Here is an 18193-nt window from a genome sequence, read left to right as displayed (position 1 = left end):
AAATGGAAAAAGAGAAGTCATTTTTGGCCTGTGTCATTTTGTGATAAATGCTCGGCTTTGAACAGGTCTCGGTAATTAATGATCTAAGGGGACAAGAGAATTTAGGAACAAATGACTGTCATCAGGCAAGAGAAGTAACAACAGCAAAGATAGTAACGCAGTTGTAAGGACTCCCCATTCTGTTACAAGGGTAAGGATGAGCCCAAGCCCATTCTTGAGCTGTTTTGCAGAATTCAAACCCCCTGGACTGCTCAACCACCAGACCAATGGGAACCTAAGGAAAGTTGATGTTGACCTTTCCTGACTTCAATCAACTAACGCTTAAGACTCTGTCAAACTTTGCCCCAATTTTATTATGAATTTTTCGCTCAAGCCCCTCATGAACATGCACGTACCCTTAGCTCAAAACTTCCCCGGTTTTGCTGTTCTGGGAGACACTGGTTTGGGAATGATCCCCAGTGCTCTCCTTACTTGCTGGTAATAAATCCTTCTTTCTCCCCTTCTTGGGCTTGGCTGTGTCTTCTGGCTCAACACCCACCAAGAGGCTAACCTAGTTTTCTGGTAACAACTTTATTTGTCAACCTAAGCAGTGCTTTTTCTTTATCAGAGGTTAGAAAACTTTTAATTCAATTTCTATTATTTATTGAAAGAAAATACCCTGTTATTTTCAACATGATCCCATACTGACTTTAGCAGGAGGTTTTGATTGTCTACCTGGGCCAGCCGCTGAATTCAGGAGAAGGGTCTTTTTCGTTCCAGCTCTCAAAGAGAGATTTGCCTTCAAAGCCTTCATCAGGACTCTGGAGCTGCACAAGTTGAAGGGGGGGAAAAAGGGGAGAAAGAGAGAGAGAATACTTATAAATCAGACATTTTAAAACCTAAATATCTATTAATCAGGGAATCAGTAGCTAAATTATATTCAGCAAAATAAGGAATGCAATTCATACATTAGCAGTCAGTAAGAATGACAACAATGGGGGATATAGCTCAGTGGTAGAGCATGTGCTTAGCGGGCACAAGGTCCTGGGTTCAATCTCCAGTACCTCCGTTAGAAAAATAAAATAAAATAAGATTTATATATAAAAAAAGAATTTTAAGAATGAGTTGCTGACAATATGGGAAAATGCTCATGTTATTATGTATAATGCAACTATTATTTAAAAAAATACATGGAGTGTAAGGAAAAAGAAACCTACATCAAATTATTACCAAGCCATTGTGTTCACATGAATGGTTGTAAGATTTTGTTTTTGGTCTTTTTTTTTTTTTTTTAATCTTTCTGAATTAAGGGATGCTAGTCTCAAAAGTATATTCCTCCTCCTCTTACAAAATAAAAAAAAAGAAAACAAACAAGCTGGTTAAGGAAGGTATTTTTTAAAAATATTGCTTTGTGCCAAGAAGGGTGTCAAAGTCATTAAATAATACATACCAAAACAAATGCACTAATATTTTATTTAATTAGTTGAGTATTTATTGAATTGTGTTAAACCATGGGGCTTTCAATACAATTACAGGTTTTACAGATGAGAAAACTAAGGGAATAAAATATGACTACTATTGAATTCTAGATTCAGAGCATTAGATGTTATGCTAAAATATTTAGCACACTAACCTATAATTAATATTTCATGATTATTCACAGCTAATTGAACAATATGTGATATAAAACTTTATTTTATATTTAATTAAAGTCTTATGTTCTATTTTTTAACAAATTCAAAAAACATTTATAAACTACCTATGCTGTTGAAGACTTTTTGCAGATACCAGTGATACAAAGTTTAACAAGATGCATTACACACCGTCTATTAGTGGGAACTGTAAGTAAAAACATGGAATTCAGTGTGCCAGGTTCTCTAAATACTGTGCAAAGGTTAATGGGAACACAAATACATTTATATAAGCATGAGGAGAGAGTCAGAATTTATGTTAACATCTTAACTTGTAAAATATCAATACAAAACAATAAAATAATTTCACTTAAACAATACGTTTACACAAAACTTTGACACAGGAGACAGTACCACCCCATTTATTTTGAGAAATACAAATTTAGAATAATGCAGAAATATATTACTAAATTCTCAGTTTATCACCAAAATTTGAAATGCTACCAATCACCTTCCCCAAATAAATAAAACAGAATTTTAAAAAATCCAAAATTGTCAAGCAGCACAATTTCAAACCTGACCTAGAGAGTAGTGGTTTTGCATTTGGTCTGTCTTACGGAGACACCAATCCACCTGCTCAACAAATGTAACTGTCAGGCTTCGTCAGCATTGACCTTAAATTACAGAAATGGTGGGAATTCTCTGAAACACAACGTTTCAGATATTTAATTCTGTATACATTTCATGGGAATTGATAAAACTGCAGGTACCCAATGGCGCTCTTCAGTCATACCATGAGTAGACTATTGCCAAATTAAAACGTTCTATACCTACTGGAGAAGTTAATACGTTAAATTCCATGCCTGGGAATCCAAAGCTTAATGATATGTTTAGGTTTTATTTAAAATCCCTATCTGAGGGCAATAACTGTTTTTCTTGGTAATTATATTTCCATTGGTATTTCTATTAAGTTGGTGAATCTGGACAGGAAAGTCCAGTTCAAATCAGGTAATCAGTATAACAATACAAATCTGCCATGAAAACTCACTCGGACGAACTTTAGGACCAGAGGATTTTGGGGGCAGGAGAACTGAAGCGCTGCCTGGAGGTCCTGAAGAAATTCGGGTACCGCCTCTCTGCCAGGTTCAGTATCTTGTGCTGCTGTCAGAACTACGGTAACTTCAGCTGATGGCCAGGCCCCGTGGAGCTCAGCCGACTGAGCCCGTGGTGGGCAATCAGGAAGGGGGGAAATGGCCTTAGCCTCTGTCCCAGACTGATTCACGCCTGGAGTCAGCCCTTGGGGTCCTTCTACAGCCTCTTTCTCAATCGGTTGGAAACGTCAATTCTTCCTGAGTCCTGAATTAACTGGTATCATTCTATTTAAAGAGTGAAGCCAGTTTTAAAATTAAGGAGTTAAACTGCAGGACCAAGTTCCCGGTTCAGCTACCAAACAAGCTGTGTGACTTTAGTGGCTAAATGCTTTTTCTTTTTTGAGCTGTTTATTCATTTTCAAATGGAGATGGTAGATATAACACTTCCCATAGGCTGCCTCAGATTAGCGTGGGGAGAGCCGGGGCAGCAGGCGTGAACTGTTCATTGGATGTAACGTTCTATGGAGTGGGTATTTGCCATATGAAAAAAAAGACAAGTCATAAAATAGCACGGGCGTTTAACATAGCAAAGCCACTTCAAGAACACATCATCTGTAGAACTTAGATTCTCTAAAATTCAAGGTAATGATTTTTACCTCCTTTGTTAGATTGTACACCAAGCTGTACATAAGTGGGGTGCAATCAACTCTCAGAGTGTAGTTTCCTGAAAGACAAGGAGAAGATAGGTTGTCTTCTATTTCATTCCTTTATTTTATTCTTCCACTCAAAGACCCTTCCTAAGTCCTTAGCCAGGATGATCCCTTTAAAACCTAAGTCTGATCAAAACTCTGCAACTCATCACTCATTGAAAGCCATCCTCCTCCCCGACCCCCAGGAAAAGAACCTTGAATTTATTTCTGTGGCAACGTCCCCCAACTAAAGACTATGTTCCTTCAAAAAATTTAATTAAAAGAATGTCATCTTGAGTTTCCATTAAACTTTATGACCCATGACCTTATGCTGTAGGTTCGCATTTATAATCAAGACTAACATGCCAAAAGGGGGGGGGGAGCCTCAGTAAGCTTAATTCAAAGTGAATGAAAATTATATTTGAAAGAAAGAGTAAAGGAGCTATTCGCTGAAACCAGGGAAAAATAACACTCTGGGAAAATGTAATAGAGTAACTGCTTTTTTTATGGTTCTATTTATTTTTACAAATAATTGATGTAACTACGTAATGTAGACAATGCTACAAAAATGTTAGAATACCAACTATGAATATTGATCTCGTTAAGGTGTGTCATTTGCTTTTGATTCTTAAAATGATGGGGATATAATGCAGCATTTTAAATCAGGGGATGATGTGATCAGAAAAATCCAATGACTTTAAAAAAAGATACATGAAAAATCAAGTCTAAAAAAAAAAAAGCTAGCAATAGAGAGAACATTATTCTACTTTTGAAGAATATATGTTTGGAATACTTATTCTATGTGGCAAAGGCATTTCATCTTCATCCGTGTGTTTAAATAAGGATAATAATGACCCAAGCTAACATTTTGGAACACTTACTCTGTGCAGGGCACAGGTCTGGGAGTTTTGTGAATATTACCTTCTTTTGCGCGTACATGAGCCTCTGAGATATGTGCTCTTACTAACTCTGTTGAAAGGTGAGAAAACTGAGACACAGAAAGTAACAGCCTGAGGTCACACCACTAGTGGGTAGCAGGGCCAAGAATAAGAGGACGCCCTTAGCCACTAACTAAGGAAAGTTAGGAGGAAAAGTTAACTGAAATGCACGACCTAACTTAGGGGACAAAGCAGTTCAGCCACGTGCACAAAGGAGAAAATATAAATAACAATGTACCTCCATCAATGGCCCGATTATTGTTGACAGGGCAGATTTACTAATCAAGAAAATATTCTATTTAAGCCTACCCTTCATTCATTTGTTGCACCCATGCAAACAATATTTGAGACATTAAGAATCCAGGAGGGAAGATGTATGATCCTGCCTGTTCTAGGCTGAAGTATATAGTCTAGAAAGGGAGGCAGTTTGTAAAACAAATAATTTCTTAATAATGGCAGAGATGAGTGCTACAAAGATATGGCTTCCAAGAAAAAATTACATTTCAGGGAGGACTTGTAAAGGTAAGAATTAGGGGGAGGGTATAGCTCAAATGGTAGAGTGCATGCTTAGCATGCATGAGGTTCTGGGTCCAATCCTCAGTACCTCCACTGAAAAAGTAAATAAATGAAGCTAACTACCTCTCCCTGCAAAAATAATATATATATATATAAAGAATTAAACAGAGTGGGTTAAACAGCAATCTGAATACAGAGAATAGCAGTTGCAATGGCTGGGAAGTTGCACGTGTTCAAGGAACAGAAAGATGTGTAGGGCTGCAGGGCAGTGACAATGGACTGTGAGTTTCTTGGACAACAACATGCGATTGTCCCTAAGTTCAAATCTCTTGTTTATCAAAGCAAATCCATTCTAAAAGGCCTGACTCCGATGTCTTCTGCATTTCTCAAGCTTTTCCTAAAGTTTCTGTCATTCTCTCCTCTGAAATCCAAGACAAGTCTGCTTATAGTCTGAGTACCTGCATATATTAAAATCCTAGACTGATTTATTTTATCATCTATAGTCAGCTGTAAACTCTTGAGTCCTAGACTGTTCTTTCCTAACCTCTGATTCGTCTGAAATCCTGGGAAGTACATTGCATAGAGAGGTGCTTCATAAACAGTCTTTAAAGAAAAAAAAATTTTAAGAAGAAATATTCTTGGTGAAAGATGAAATCTTGGAATTCAGCATTTTTTTTTCAAACTTTGTACGCATGATATTATGATGACACAGGGGTTAAATTTAAATCGTGCCTTTTTGCTACCCTGTTCTAAAATCATAGAAATCTTCAGTACCATAAATGACTTATCCATTTAATAGGTATTCACTGAATTCCTACCATGGACAAGGTTATCTGCCAGATGAAACAAATCAAAGAATTTTTCCTAAATTAGCAGCCCAGGGCTCACCACTGCCGTAAGCACAACAAACCGACAGCAGCTTCCCTCACCACATGTTAATGGACCTGCATTTCTTGTTAGGGAACAATTTATGAAAGAAACTGCTCATCTTTTCCTATGTGACCAAGGATATTCACCTTCTATAGAAGAATCAGCATTAATATAGGCCACACCACGCTCTTGAAGGAGTCTGGAATTCTCCTGCAATAAAAACAAACAAACAAACATATAGCCATAACCCCCCTCTAAAAAAACGCACACCTACATTTACTGTATAGAGATTTCTGAATTATGTTGGCTCAAGTTCACCACAAGTTTGACACATAAGATTTTTAGGGTCTGCTTGAAAAAAATGTCAGTTTGTAAGAAATAATGAGCAAAACATTTTTAAGGCTAAAATGATGAAGATGAGACTGTCTACATTCTTAATATGTTAAGTGGAAAAGGAGCTGATTTCTTAATCACACTGACTCCTTCAATAAGGTCTCCTATATTATGGCACCACCTACTGGTCAGAATTGACCACTGCAGTTTAAAAAACTGAGTGTAAGTAGGCTTTTTTTTTTTTTTTTGATAAACGTGGATTCTGAATCTCTAAAACATGCAATTTTCTAAGCGTCCTGACTATAAGAAATAAAGTGGAAAACATGCAGTTCTATGTGATGAAAATAATATTAAAAGGACAAATCAAGCTCTCAAAATATGTATGCTCTTCTTGACGCCAGCATAAATCTTTGTCTACAGGAGCACTACATCCCACTGACCCCTTCAAAGAAAGTTGAAGTTTACAGGGCTTCTCATAATTCCTGGAGGATGACAGAAGCCAAGTAAACATTTACAGAATGACTGAAAGTTAATGGAATAAATGTTAATTTTGCACTTTACAGGTCATGCTTCTATTTCACAAAACCAACAATGCATGCAGGTAAAATTACTTTCCAAAGGGCCTGGTAAATATTCTGTGGTGGGGCTTTCCTCCTCACTTTTAGCATGATTTAATTTACAGTAGGTCATTATGCTATGAGGAAGACAGTGCAAACTCAAGGGGTATTTAAATGTGATCAGTTTTAGGAGCTAATTTGCAAAAAACAGAAACATGACATCTTACATGATGTTCAGTTTCTAGTGAACTGAGTGACTATCACACTTCCAGAAAACGAAGATTAAAATATATTGACAATTGACATTAAGTGGTTTTAAAAGTTCAAACAAAATTTAGTTCTCAAGGGACAAGAACTTTTATTACTGAGTTTTGAACGAGAATATGTTCCTATAGACTTTCTGGGGAAAAGTTGGAATATTTTCTCACCGGATTGACTTGTTATTCTTACATCCTTGGGAATTAAATCCTAACTGCTTTGTTATCATGAAAATGTATCTTGGAGCAAATTATTAACTAACCTCTGCCCACTCAGTGGAACCAAGAAGACCAAATTCTTCCGCATCCCAGCTTGCAAACAACATTGTCCTTCTAGGCCTCCATCCTGAAATATGCACATACATATAAATGCAGGGGAAATGCGTACTATAGCCAAGACAGCGACACACCCAACAGAAAAAGACCAGCAACAGATCCCTTGGTTGTTTAGGAAGAGCGAATCATGATGACAACCTTTACTTACGTAATTTCCTTTTGATAGATTTTTAAAGCTGATCTGTCAATACAAAATAGCACATTTGTCTTGAAAAAGGGGAAAAGGCAGACATGGTAAAAATCCAGTGAGGTCACAAAATGTTCTAATAGGTTTGTAATGATCGACTACGCATGGGAAGCCATCTGCGGTCTGCAGGTGCCGAGACTGCTAGATGTGGTCTGTGCTCTGAGAGCTGAAATAACTGAGAGAGAACCCTTTACAACTTCCACGCGTGCTGGCCTCCCAGGAACAACTGCTCAGAGTCAGCTGGTTGTGTGATTTCACTCCACCCTCTGCCGGAATTAATCAACAGACGCTCCAATCCCAACACCAGGGTCGGCTGCTGCTGTGAACCACATCATTCAGGGCAGTCACGTGGACTGCAGTTATAAACACTGACCTTGGAGTTAAAGAGAGACCTCATTTCAAGCCCTGGTTCTCACTTACTAGCAGTCCAACCGAAGGAATGTTATTCAGACTTACTGAGCTTCTGTTTCTAAATCTGTACACCAGGAAGAGCAGAGTAAAGATCAAGTTCCAGCCCGATTGTTGGGCGGATTAAATGAAGTAATACGTACAAATCCAGCACTGAACAAGTGCTCCAAAAAGTGTAAGTTGTCATTATTTTAGTATTTCCTTTGCGCTTATTAAGAATGTATATCCCTGGGGCTGTTGAGTCCAGTACCCCATTTTTGTCAAGTGTGTTAAGAGTATTGTTCAAATTTCTTATTAATTTTTATTCCTCACCATTGCATTCTTTTGACAAACTCTGTCATTGTTGGAGTGATGCTTTATATTTGCCACAGGAAATCTTCTTGAAAAATCATGAAACTCTGACTCTTCCACACACCAGCTGTAAGTCTTTGGATGAATGACTTGATTCTGTAAACCTTGGTTAACTTATTTATAAAATGAGAGCAGAAATAACTAGGTGACTATCTCCCTGGTGGTTATGAGTTCAAAACAGATAACACGTATGATAACACTGTTTCACTGAGAAAGTGAGTACCTTGCAAACTTAACATTTTTACCATCATCTTTATTGCTTAAAAAAATAGCCCCCAGACACCTTGTTCGCAGGGTCAGTAAACTAAATGGGTGTTCTGCTCTCGGTGTGTAATGATTATTTTAAACAGCAACCGTTTGAACTAAATTTTATTTTTGTTTTCATATGAAGATTCTAAAATGACTGGAAGTTAACGGCGCTAACAGCATAATCCTAAATTCTGGGAGAGAAACCAAGGCTGGGGGTGAGTAAACAAGTGCAGACATCAAACTTTCGACAGAATCCTATTAAGCAAGAAGACCAGCATTTTTCTGAGTCATCTTCTATCTCCTCAGTCACTTAGTGTCCTTGACCTGAGGCATGAGGCTGGAAGAGCCCAAGAAACTTCTGCTCACATTTCACAGACCAGGATGCTTTGGCTTCTGACCTAATTCTGGTGTGTACTCTCTAGGGAAAAAACCCATCTCCATCGTCTTAGTTGCCAAGAGAAACCCCTAACAGTGTAATTCCTTTATTTCAGATTATAATTTCATATATAAATACAAATAATGTAAATATTATATATATAAGTGAAAAAATGAATAAACAATATAATTAACCAACATGATACAGTCACCATATTATTGACTTGAGTAACGTAGTCATTATATTATTGAAAGCGAACTTTTGCTACTGAGTTCTACAAAGTACTCCATGCAGCTAAGATGATGTACTTTGTATCATGTAGCCTCAGTTGGCCCTTCACACAAACCCACAAGGCAGTATTTGTCCACTCACTTTGCTGAGGACCCAAATGAGATGCAGAAAAAAATTGGTGTTTTTACTCTCTGTTTACATTACCTTCTTTTTTCAGCTTTCCAAAACTCCTGACGATTTCATGAACAACAGCTGCCCCGCTCTGAGGGTCAATGCCACCAAACACCCACGAGTCACGGTGACCTCCAAGGATGACATATCTGTCTGGAGAGCACCATCGCAAAATGACTTACCCTTCCGGGTCAAGAACGGAGCAAACTGCAAATGAGTCAACAGCACTACACACCGAGCACTCACGCCTCGAGATAGCAAGTTTCCTGAAAACTTACGTAAATACGTCACTTTGTTCTGACGTATGAAGAAAATACGAATGTGATAAGCGAATGCATACTTCAGTGAATTACAGTAATTATAAATATATAAGTCGTGATAAGTGAGTATAAAATTATCCTTATCCACCTAGTTATATAATTCTCTATTACTCCTCTGACCTGTTTGCGCTTTGTTGCCAGTATTTTCAGAGTAAGAGAACACAGTAGCCACATAACAAGTTCTCCACTTTCTCCTCCTTTTGCTCAGTTTTTAAAGTACAGCTCAGAGCCTCCCCCCCTCTGTTTCCTGTAGGGAGAGAGACCTGCCCCCCTACCCAGCTTTCAGCGCAATCTCTTCCTATCTGATAAACCATTTACTGCACTTCAACGTAGGGGGCTTCTTGTCCCTGGTCTGTGTCTTTTTAAAAATCCCTCCATCCCCAATGCCTGGCACAGAACTGGCACAAAATAGGTACTTGGTGAGATTCAACACATAGCCAGTTGTATTTAGATTAGTGCTCATTAGAAGTATATCAATATTCTTGATCCCTGAAAGAAAGTACTGGCTGCTTGCAAGAAAGACATGGAATTTAATTCTATCCATTTAGGTAAGAAATACATCACCGTATAGTTCCTAATGAACCGACACATAATGAAGTAAGATTATTTTTAGAATGTATTTATCAGCAGGTCATCTGAAACCATATAGAAATTGGGTCAATATATTTCACCAATTTCAGTGTAAAATAAAACTAAAGGGTTCATTAACTTTAGGTTACCTAAACTCTTTAAGAGTGTTATTTATCGTTATAATGAAGATATTTCCCCATGCAAAATAGGTGGTGAACAAACCCAGAAAACTCAGATTAAACACCTGTAAACTGTCCCTCCCTGCCTTTCCTCCCTGGATCCTTTCATTGAAGCATGATTTATCACTTAGGTCGCTCATCTGACAAACCTGGTCCCAAAGTTTACTTTCTTCTCAACATGTATCACAATGCAAAATGACTTCCTATGGATCTATTTTGTGCTTATGTGAGTTCTCTTAGGACAAAGAGTCGCTTTGCTTTGTTTACCCTCCATCCCTCCATCCCTGCTGCTCAGAGCAGTGCCTGGCACCAAAGAACTGCCCGATCGATATTTGCTGAGCAAATGATTAATTTACCTGGTTCCACTGCTCCTCTGAGTGTTCCAATCACATTGTAAATTCTTTTCACTTCATTGTTGGAATGAATATGCATCTTGACTTTTCTAATGCAAACATAAAGGATGAAGTCTAAAAATACTGGTTAACAGCTTGCCACCCACAATGCTGAAATCTGACATCGTCTTGAAGATTTCTAAATGCACACAGGCAAGCATTACACTGGCCATTAGTACAACTGTTAAGGCTGTAGGTGTGTTCCCCTCTTTAGCCTGTTGTTTTGTTTCCTGCTGGTAGTAGACAGATTTTACTTTTCAGTCATTCTCCATAATTTTTTTTTTAAAGCTTTCCTCCCCCTAAAGAGTTACAATAAAAATTGTCTCTTAACTGGGTAGAAAAGTTTCCAGCAAAGCCAGGTCCGACATTGTAGGGCACTTGCAGACTTCCTTCCCAGCTGTGATCTGGTGGGGCTGATCCACCCATTTTTCTGGTGAACACAAAAAGTATTATTAGCTGCAGGAAAACTTTGAAGTTATAGGTTAAAACGTCAATGAACTTGCTGTCGGGAGGGCCTGCTCGTAATAGCTTCTCTGAGTCAGGGCAATACAAAGTGCATAAGGTATGCCATTTAAACCTTACCACACCTCTTCTGAGGTGATTCTGCCATGAGCACCCGAGGCTTAGAGCGAGATTAGGTACCATGCCCAAAGCCAGGCAGCTGATTAGCGGGATAGTTGACATTCAAACGTTTGATAAGGATGTGGACTCTGTGTGATCAGTTTCCAACAGGAAACCACGTGCAAAGGGCTCTCCAGAGCGCGCTCGGAAGAAGCCGCTCTTGTCACGCTCCTCGGGGTTTTGCATTATGTGATTCCTCCCACTGATGAAGACCTTCCCAAATCTGTGTATGGTCATCCTTTACAAAGCACTGTCACACTCTGTTAGGGAGGGAGGAAGAGCAAAGGAAAGGATTTCATTTCAACCAGCAGCCCCTCAAAGTATCATGCTATTTATTTATTTTTTAATTCAAAAAGGAAGGAAGATTCGGGTGAACCAGCCCACACACCGTACACGCCACTGGCCCCAGTTCTCGCTCAGCAGGTGACTGAGAAAGAGAATATGGCCCTATTTATGGAAAGGTGGGGCTCTTGTTTCACTCCCACATACCTGCCTTTACTGTTTGAACTTAGTCTTGCTTTGGGCATGGAAACCCATATGTACTTTTGGTTCAAAGAAGCAGAGAAAAGGAGGTGGTTCCAGACAAACTTAAGAGAGTGGAAAACGTCAATCTATCTTTCATGGTTCTGTCTCTAGTCACAGACCCCCATGCACACTATGCTTTGCATGGAACATTTTCTGTGGTTTCCTCCTTTATTCTGCACCTGCACACAGGTGCCTGTTCCCTGCCTACCTATTGGAGGCAATGTGAATAGGTCGACTTGACCTAGAGTCTACTAGTAACACTTGCAATACTAGAACAATAAGATTATCTGCTTATGGAAAACTGTGAACAAGATTTTTGTTTTAAAATACCCTATCAGAGAGGTTCGTCTGTTTTCCTATCTCACTAGAGAGTCTGTGTAACAAACATAATTTCACATACTATATACTATTATTTGTCTATCAAATATACTATGTAATATACTATATGAACTTTATGTAATATACTATACAATTTATTTGCCTATCTACAATAAAATTTCACATGAAAAGCATCAAGTAAAATGAAGGGGCATTTCACATTGCTAAATATCATAATGAATAGTCAAAACAGCAGAGTATTATGTATACAAAAAAACTGTAGAGGGCAAATGAAGAATATACATATGCTTGATTATATGTAAAATATTGGTACAATTCCATATTGTAGATTAATAACATTGATTGGCTTTGAGATGGAAATGAGCAGGAGGATAAATTTTTCTTGTATACCCCTTTGAATTCTGAACTGTGTAAATGTATTTTCTTTTCAAAATAAAAATATGAAAAACATAAAAAGGTTTAAATTCATCAAGAAGAATAATAGTCAATTATATATTATAATATAAGGAAGGTAATGAATAGTACATATTCCCAGAAAATAATAAAATACAAAGCCAAGATTACAGTGTCTCCACAAGGACAAGTAAATAGATGACTGGAACAGAACATAGTATTTGCAAGTAAGAATCTGATGTATCGACGAATGAAACATCATTTATCTATGAGGAACAGAGGTTTTAGTCTGACAATAAATGTCACTGAGATAATTAATCAGGGATATAAGTTTCTCTAGGTCTTTCTTTCACTCTATAAATTTAAACAAAATCCAGGAAGATTAAAAAGTTGAATATTAAAATTTCAAAGCCTAAAAATTTCAGAAAATACTGAAAATGTCTTTGAAAGGCTATAATAGATGGTAGATACTGAGTAAGTGTCTGTAAGCAACAAGGAACTGAAAAACCTATATCCTGGAGCATATTAATTTTTATTTGTCCATTTGGCAAAGATTTATTGTCTATAAGGCTCAAGACACTGGACTGTACTCACAAAGGAACACCAGTATGTGTAAGAAATGGTCATTCCACCGAAGAAGTTATAAGTTAGTTAGAAGAAGATACATATACAGCCAACTATAAAATAAAACAGAGCATGCCAGAAAATAGATAAAGTCCTAAAGAACAAAACAGAGCTTGATTGAGCTTGTGGGATGAGAGAGAGCTTCCCAGAGGTCTCACTTGTCTGGATTTTAAAGAATGAGTAAGATGTGGGCATACGAGGATGGAGGTGAAGAGGACTCCAGTGACAGTGTGTGATGTGAAGAGACATGGAGGCAGGAAAGCCAGAGCAACTGTAAGGCACGGAGATTAAACTGGCTGGGGTATAAAGTGATTAGGGAACATAACAGAGATGCCTGAAAAGCAGCAGGACTTTGCTTCTGAGACGATAGAGAAGATGTGCTTTACCCTGTTCCTCCTGCTAAGTACAGCTAGATTCTCTGGACTATAAACAGATGGAAAACAAACATAAGACCCTGAAAGGTGGACAGAAGAACATGAGCCAGCTTGGGACCTCAGGGCACAAGGAATGACACAGTGGTGAGTTCCTTACGTTTTCTTTTTTGGCTCACATATCCCAGACATGGAGCTGAAGAAGCTGGCCAACCAGAAATGCCAAGTGGCACATATAGAACATTTTACCTAACAGAAGCCTTGAGTATTAATATATATTCTTCTCAAGTGCACATGGAAAATTTTCCCAATTAGATCATATATTAGGCTATAAAACAACTCCAAATAAATTTAAAAGGTTGAAATCATATAATCCTATGATTTTTATTAATCATACAAACCTTTTGTTAATCCAACTACAATATAAAGAACTTAGTAATCAATAACAGAAGGAAATTTGTAAAATTTGCAAATAGATGAAAATTAAACAACTGACTCCTAAATAAACCACTGGGTGAAAAAAAAAATCACAAGAGTAAACAGAAAACACTTTGAGATGGATGAAAATGAAGACACAACATACCAAAAGTTATGGCACGCAGCTAAAGCAGTGCTTAGAGGGAAATGTATGACTATCAACACCCATATTGAAAAAGTGGAAAGATATCAAATCAATAAATTAATCTTCCAACTAAAAAAACTCAGTAATGAAGTGCAATCTAAACTCATATCAGGCATAAAAGAGGAAATAATAAAGACTGGAACAAAAACAGTGAAATAAAGATAAGAAAAAAAATAGAGAACAATTAACAAAACCAAAAGTTGGTTCTTTGAAAAGATCAATAAAATTGACAAATCATTAGCTAGACAGACCAAGAAACGAAGGAGAGAAGAATGTTACTAAAATCAGGAACAAAAGGGGGAACATTACTACTGACTTGACAGCAATAAAAAGGATTTATAAGGAAATGCTATGAACAATTGTATATAACAAATTAACCCTGATGAAATGAATTCTTAAAAACACACCAACTACTGAAACTGGAGAAGAAAGAGAAAATGCAAATAAGCTATAACAAGTAATCAAAACTTCTCAGGAGAGAAGCCCAGCACCAGACGGCTTCCCTGCTCAGGAATAAACACCAGTGCTTGACACCCTCTTTCAAAAACCAGAAGGAACATTTCTAAAATTATTCTATATGACACACATTACCCTGATACCAAAACCAGATAAAGGAATCACAGGGAAACTGAAGGTCAGGATGAATATTGACACAGAAATCCTCGACAAAATACTAACAAAGCAAACTCAACAGCATGTTGAAAGGATCATACACCATGGCAGGTGGGCTTTGTCCCATGATTGCAAGCCTGATACAACATAGGAAAATCAATCAGCATAACACACAATATTAACAGGCTGAAGAGAAGCCACGTGATCATATTAACTGACACAAAAACTGAGCAACCACAGCATCAATAAAACATTAGAAACACTCAACATCCATTCACAATGAAAATTATCAGGAAACTAGAAATGCTGAAAGAAAATACAAGATAAGCCTGAAATACTTTGTGATGTCAGTACGTAAGTGCTCATAAAAGGATGAGAAGAAGTGTCTATTTTTTATGTTGCTGGTAGGACGTAAAATGATACATCTACTGGAAAAGTCTGTCAGATCCTTTAAAAGGTTATCATATGACCAGCAGTTGTGAGTCCAGAGAAATGAATACATGTTGACATGAAAATCCGTACCCGATTATCTGCAGCGGCTTTCTTCACAGTAGCTCCAACTAGCTGCCGTCCAACTAGTGAAACAAACTGTGGTACCAAACACAATGGTACACTCCTCAGCATTAAGAAGAAACAAACTATATACACAACAACTTGAACAAGCCTCCAGAGGATTATGCTGCGTGGGAAAAAAAATCCCAAAACGGTGTATACATAATCACATTTATATAACACTCTTGAAATGACGAAATTGTAGGGATGGTGAACAGATTAGTAGTTGCGAGGGGTTCAGGTCAGAGGGTGTGGATGGAGCAGGTCAGGAGAGAAGTGGGTGTGGCTAAAGGGCAACGCGAGGGATCCCAGTGGTGATGCAAACACTCTGTATCATGACTCTCGATATTGATATTCTGGTTGTGATTTTGTACTCTGTTTTGCAAGATGTTACCGTTGGGGAAAGCTAGGTAAGTGCCAAGTGGTGACTCTGTATTATTTCTTACAGTTGAATCATTATCTTAAAAAATGAGTTTAATTTAAAGAAAGTAACTATATTCACTATCTTGTAGTAACCTATAATGAAAAAGAATATGAAAAGGAATATATGGATGCATATGCATGACTGAAACATTACACAGTACACCAGAAATCAATGCATTGTTAACTGACTATACTTCAATTAAGAAAAAAGTAGGGGCAAGCTAGATTGGCAGACAATGGTGTGCTAGAATTTTCCCACTTATCATGTAGCCTCCATAAAGCTGTGAGCACCTGTCCTAAATTGTGAGACCCTTGAGAACAAAACGTATGTAGAAATCATACTTTTTCCACAGTGCCTGACATACGGATGTCATTCCATAAATGTACCTTGAGTGGACAGGTGGTGGGAAGCCACTGAAGGCCTTCTGAGCAGAGACATGAGAATGAGACCATGCCTCGACAAAAGGAGGTGCCTACTAAATGCTCGTGTTGCTGAACAGAGACTGAGTGATGCTCATCAGAGCTGTCTTTCACATCAGACCTGGGTTCCCGTCCCAGATCTATCACTTCTTCTCTGAACTTTGTGACATTCATTATCACAATGCTAACTCACACAGTTGTCTTATGGGTTAACTGATAAAGCAGTATGCACATTAGGACAAATTAAGCGCAGCACATCATTAGCGCTCTCTGCGCGTTAGACGCTATTAGTATCGTCTTCACTGTTTTGTGGTTGCTGTCATTCTAATGCTGGTAGTTATTCAGGGAGGCAGATAGAAACTGTACAACCACACTCCTGTCAGTACAGATGGAAACAAGAATAGGGGAGAACAGCCATGCTGCCCCCTTTTACTCCCATCCAGGTAAATATAGTTTTAATTTACTGTAACTCACATTTTGTCAACTTTTTATTGAAGTTCTCAGCATTCGTGGGCCATTATGTAACTTTCTATCTCTCCTCTTTGTCATACACATTTATTAAGAAACTTTCATTTTATGATACAACCAGCTTTTAAAATGCTGTCTTTTCTAGTTAATACATGATGTTACACTGCTAACCATTTGTGGGAATATGAGAATTCACCACTAGGGACAAGTGGCAATACCCCTAGATGATTACGCAGAAGGAGTGAATTTTCACAGTGAAGTTCATAAACAAATTATATGTTCTCAAAACTGTTATGACTAAATTCCAGTCATGTAGAATGTTTCTTTATACCTTAGTAGGTATCGCTGGTGAAATAGAAACTTACTGCTTTTGATATATACAGACCATCTCCTCCTTTCAAATGTGTTGTACTTCCAAAATTCATTTTGTAATCATGGTGTTTTGAATACAAAATATACTTCCATAGAAGCTACATTATTAGTGATGATTGCATTTGCAAAATGACTTACTGAAGCTGGCTTAAACACATTTGAGATAAAATGCCTTCGTAACTTTTTTGATCAAGTAATTCTACTACACAGCTAGGGCACGGCCCAAACCTGCTGGTTTACCAGAGCAGTCAAATGGTAGACATGGCCAATGAACCTCACCCCCAATTCCATATGATGCTCCCTTCTTTCTTTTCATGCATCATTGTTCTAACTACAAAGATAACACAGGCTCACTTTTTTAGACTTTTACAGCCTTGGGGTTATACTATAAGTATATAGTATACATATAGATACACCTGTATACTCACCAAATAAACAGTATCTATTTCTTTTATATATAGTATGTGTGTACTATACATAGTAGATATAGATCTTTTATATATATGGTCTATACATATCATATATGGTATATGTCGTCTTTTAAATATAATGAATATTTAGACTTTGTAAGTATATTTAGGTGCCTGCAAAAGTTGTGCCCCATCCTGAATCCCATGCAGAAAAGCTAACAGCTAAAAAAAATAAATGAAAAAGAAGAACAGGGTGCAGTTCCTTAATCTGCCCTTAAATTGGACAGATCCCTCAAGTCTCTGACGACAGCCTCCTCACCTGTAAAAATGAGGGCATTGCACTGGGTCATAAAAAGTCTTCTTATAGATACTAGAATAAAATGATTTAAAATGCCTTGAACTGAAAGAAGAAAAGGGTCTAAGGCTGGACACTTTGGTTTCCCAGCGATTCCACTTTCAGAGAAGTTAGCGCTGAAGGGTGACGGAGAAGAAGGGGCGTGCAGATGGGAGAAAGCAGGACGGGAAAGAGGAAGGAGTTGCAGTGTCACGTGAAATAGTAACAAATTTGGCGAAGCTTCAATAATGAAAGCAGAGGAAGGACAGGAACAGAGACGAAAACCAAATGTTAGATGCTTTCAAAGAGTGTTATTCCAGGTCCTCCAAGAAGTAGGCAATGAGAGTAGGAGATTTCTTAGGGGAAAGGCCTGTGAAGGGAGCTGGGAAAGACTGAGAGAGCCATCAGACTGCAATGCAGGGCAGACATGGGGTAGAGGAGAAAGAGGAGGAGGAAAAGCACGCTGATGAGAGCAT

At 37.9% G+C, this 18193-nt stretch overlaps 1 protein-coding gene across 2 annotated transcripts in view; it reads right to left on the bottom strand.

Moving 5' to 3' along the window:
- Nucleotides 1–18193, bottom strand: part of FOLH1 (folate hydrolase 1) — a 49791-nt gene that overhangs the window by 10670 nt on the left and 20928 nt on the right. For both annotated transcript variants that reach the window (XM_031460532.2, XM_064492800.1), the window contains exons 8-14: nt 10963–11061; nt 10596–10681; nt 9204–9323; nt 7125–7207; nt 5861–5924; nt 3358–3425; nt 715–806 (exon numbers count right to left, since the gene is read on the bottom strand). In XM_031460532.2, the coding sequence (XP_031316392.2) occupies nt 715–806; nt 3358–3425; nt 5861–5924; nt 7125–7207; nt 9204–9323; nt 10596–10681; nt 10963–11061 (612 nt within the window). The remainder of the gene's footprint in view (nt 1–714; nt 807–3357; nt 3426–5860; nt 5925–7124; nt 7208–9203; nt 9324–10595; nt 10682–10962; nt 11062–18193) is intronic.

This window comes from Camelus dromedarius, chromosome 12, assembly GCF_036321535.1.
Source record: "Camelus dromedarius isolate mCamDro1 chromosome 12, mCamDro1.pat, whole genome shotgun sequence".
Lineage (NCBI taxonomy): Eukaryota > Metazoa > Chordata > Mammalia > Artiodactyla > Camelidae > Camelus > Camelus dromedarius.
Note: the sequence above shows the minus strand (reverse complement) of the source record. Positions and strands in the feature narration are given on the sequence as shown.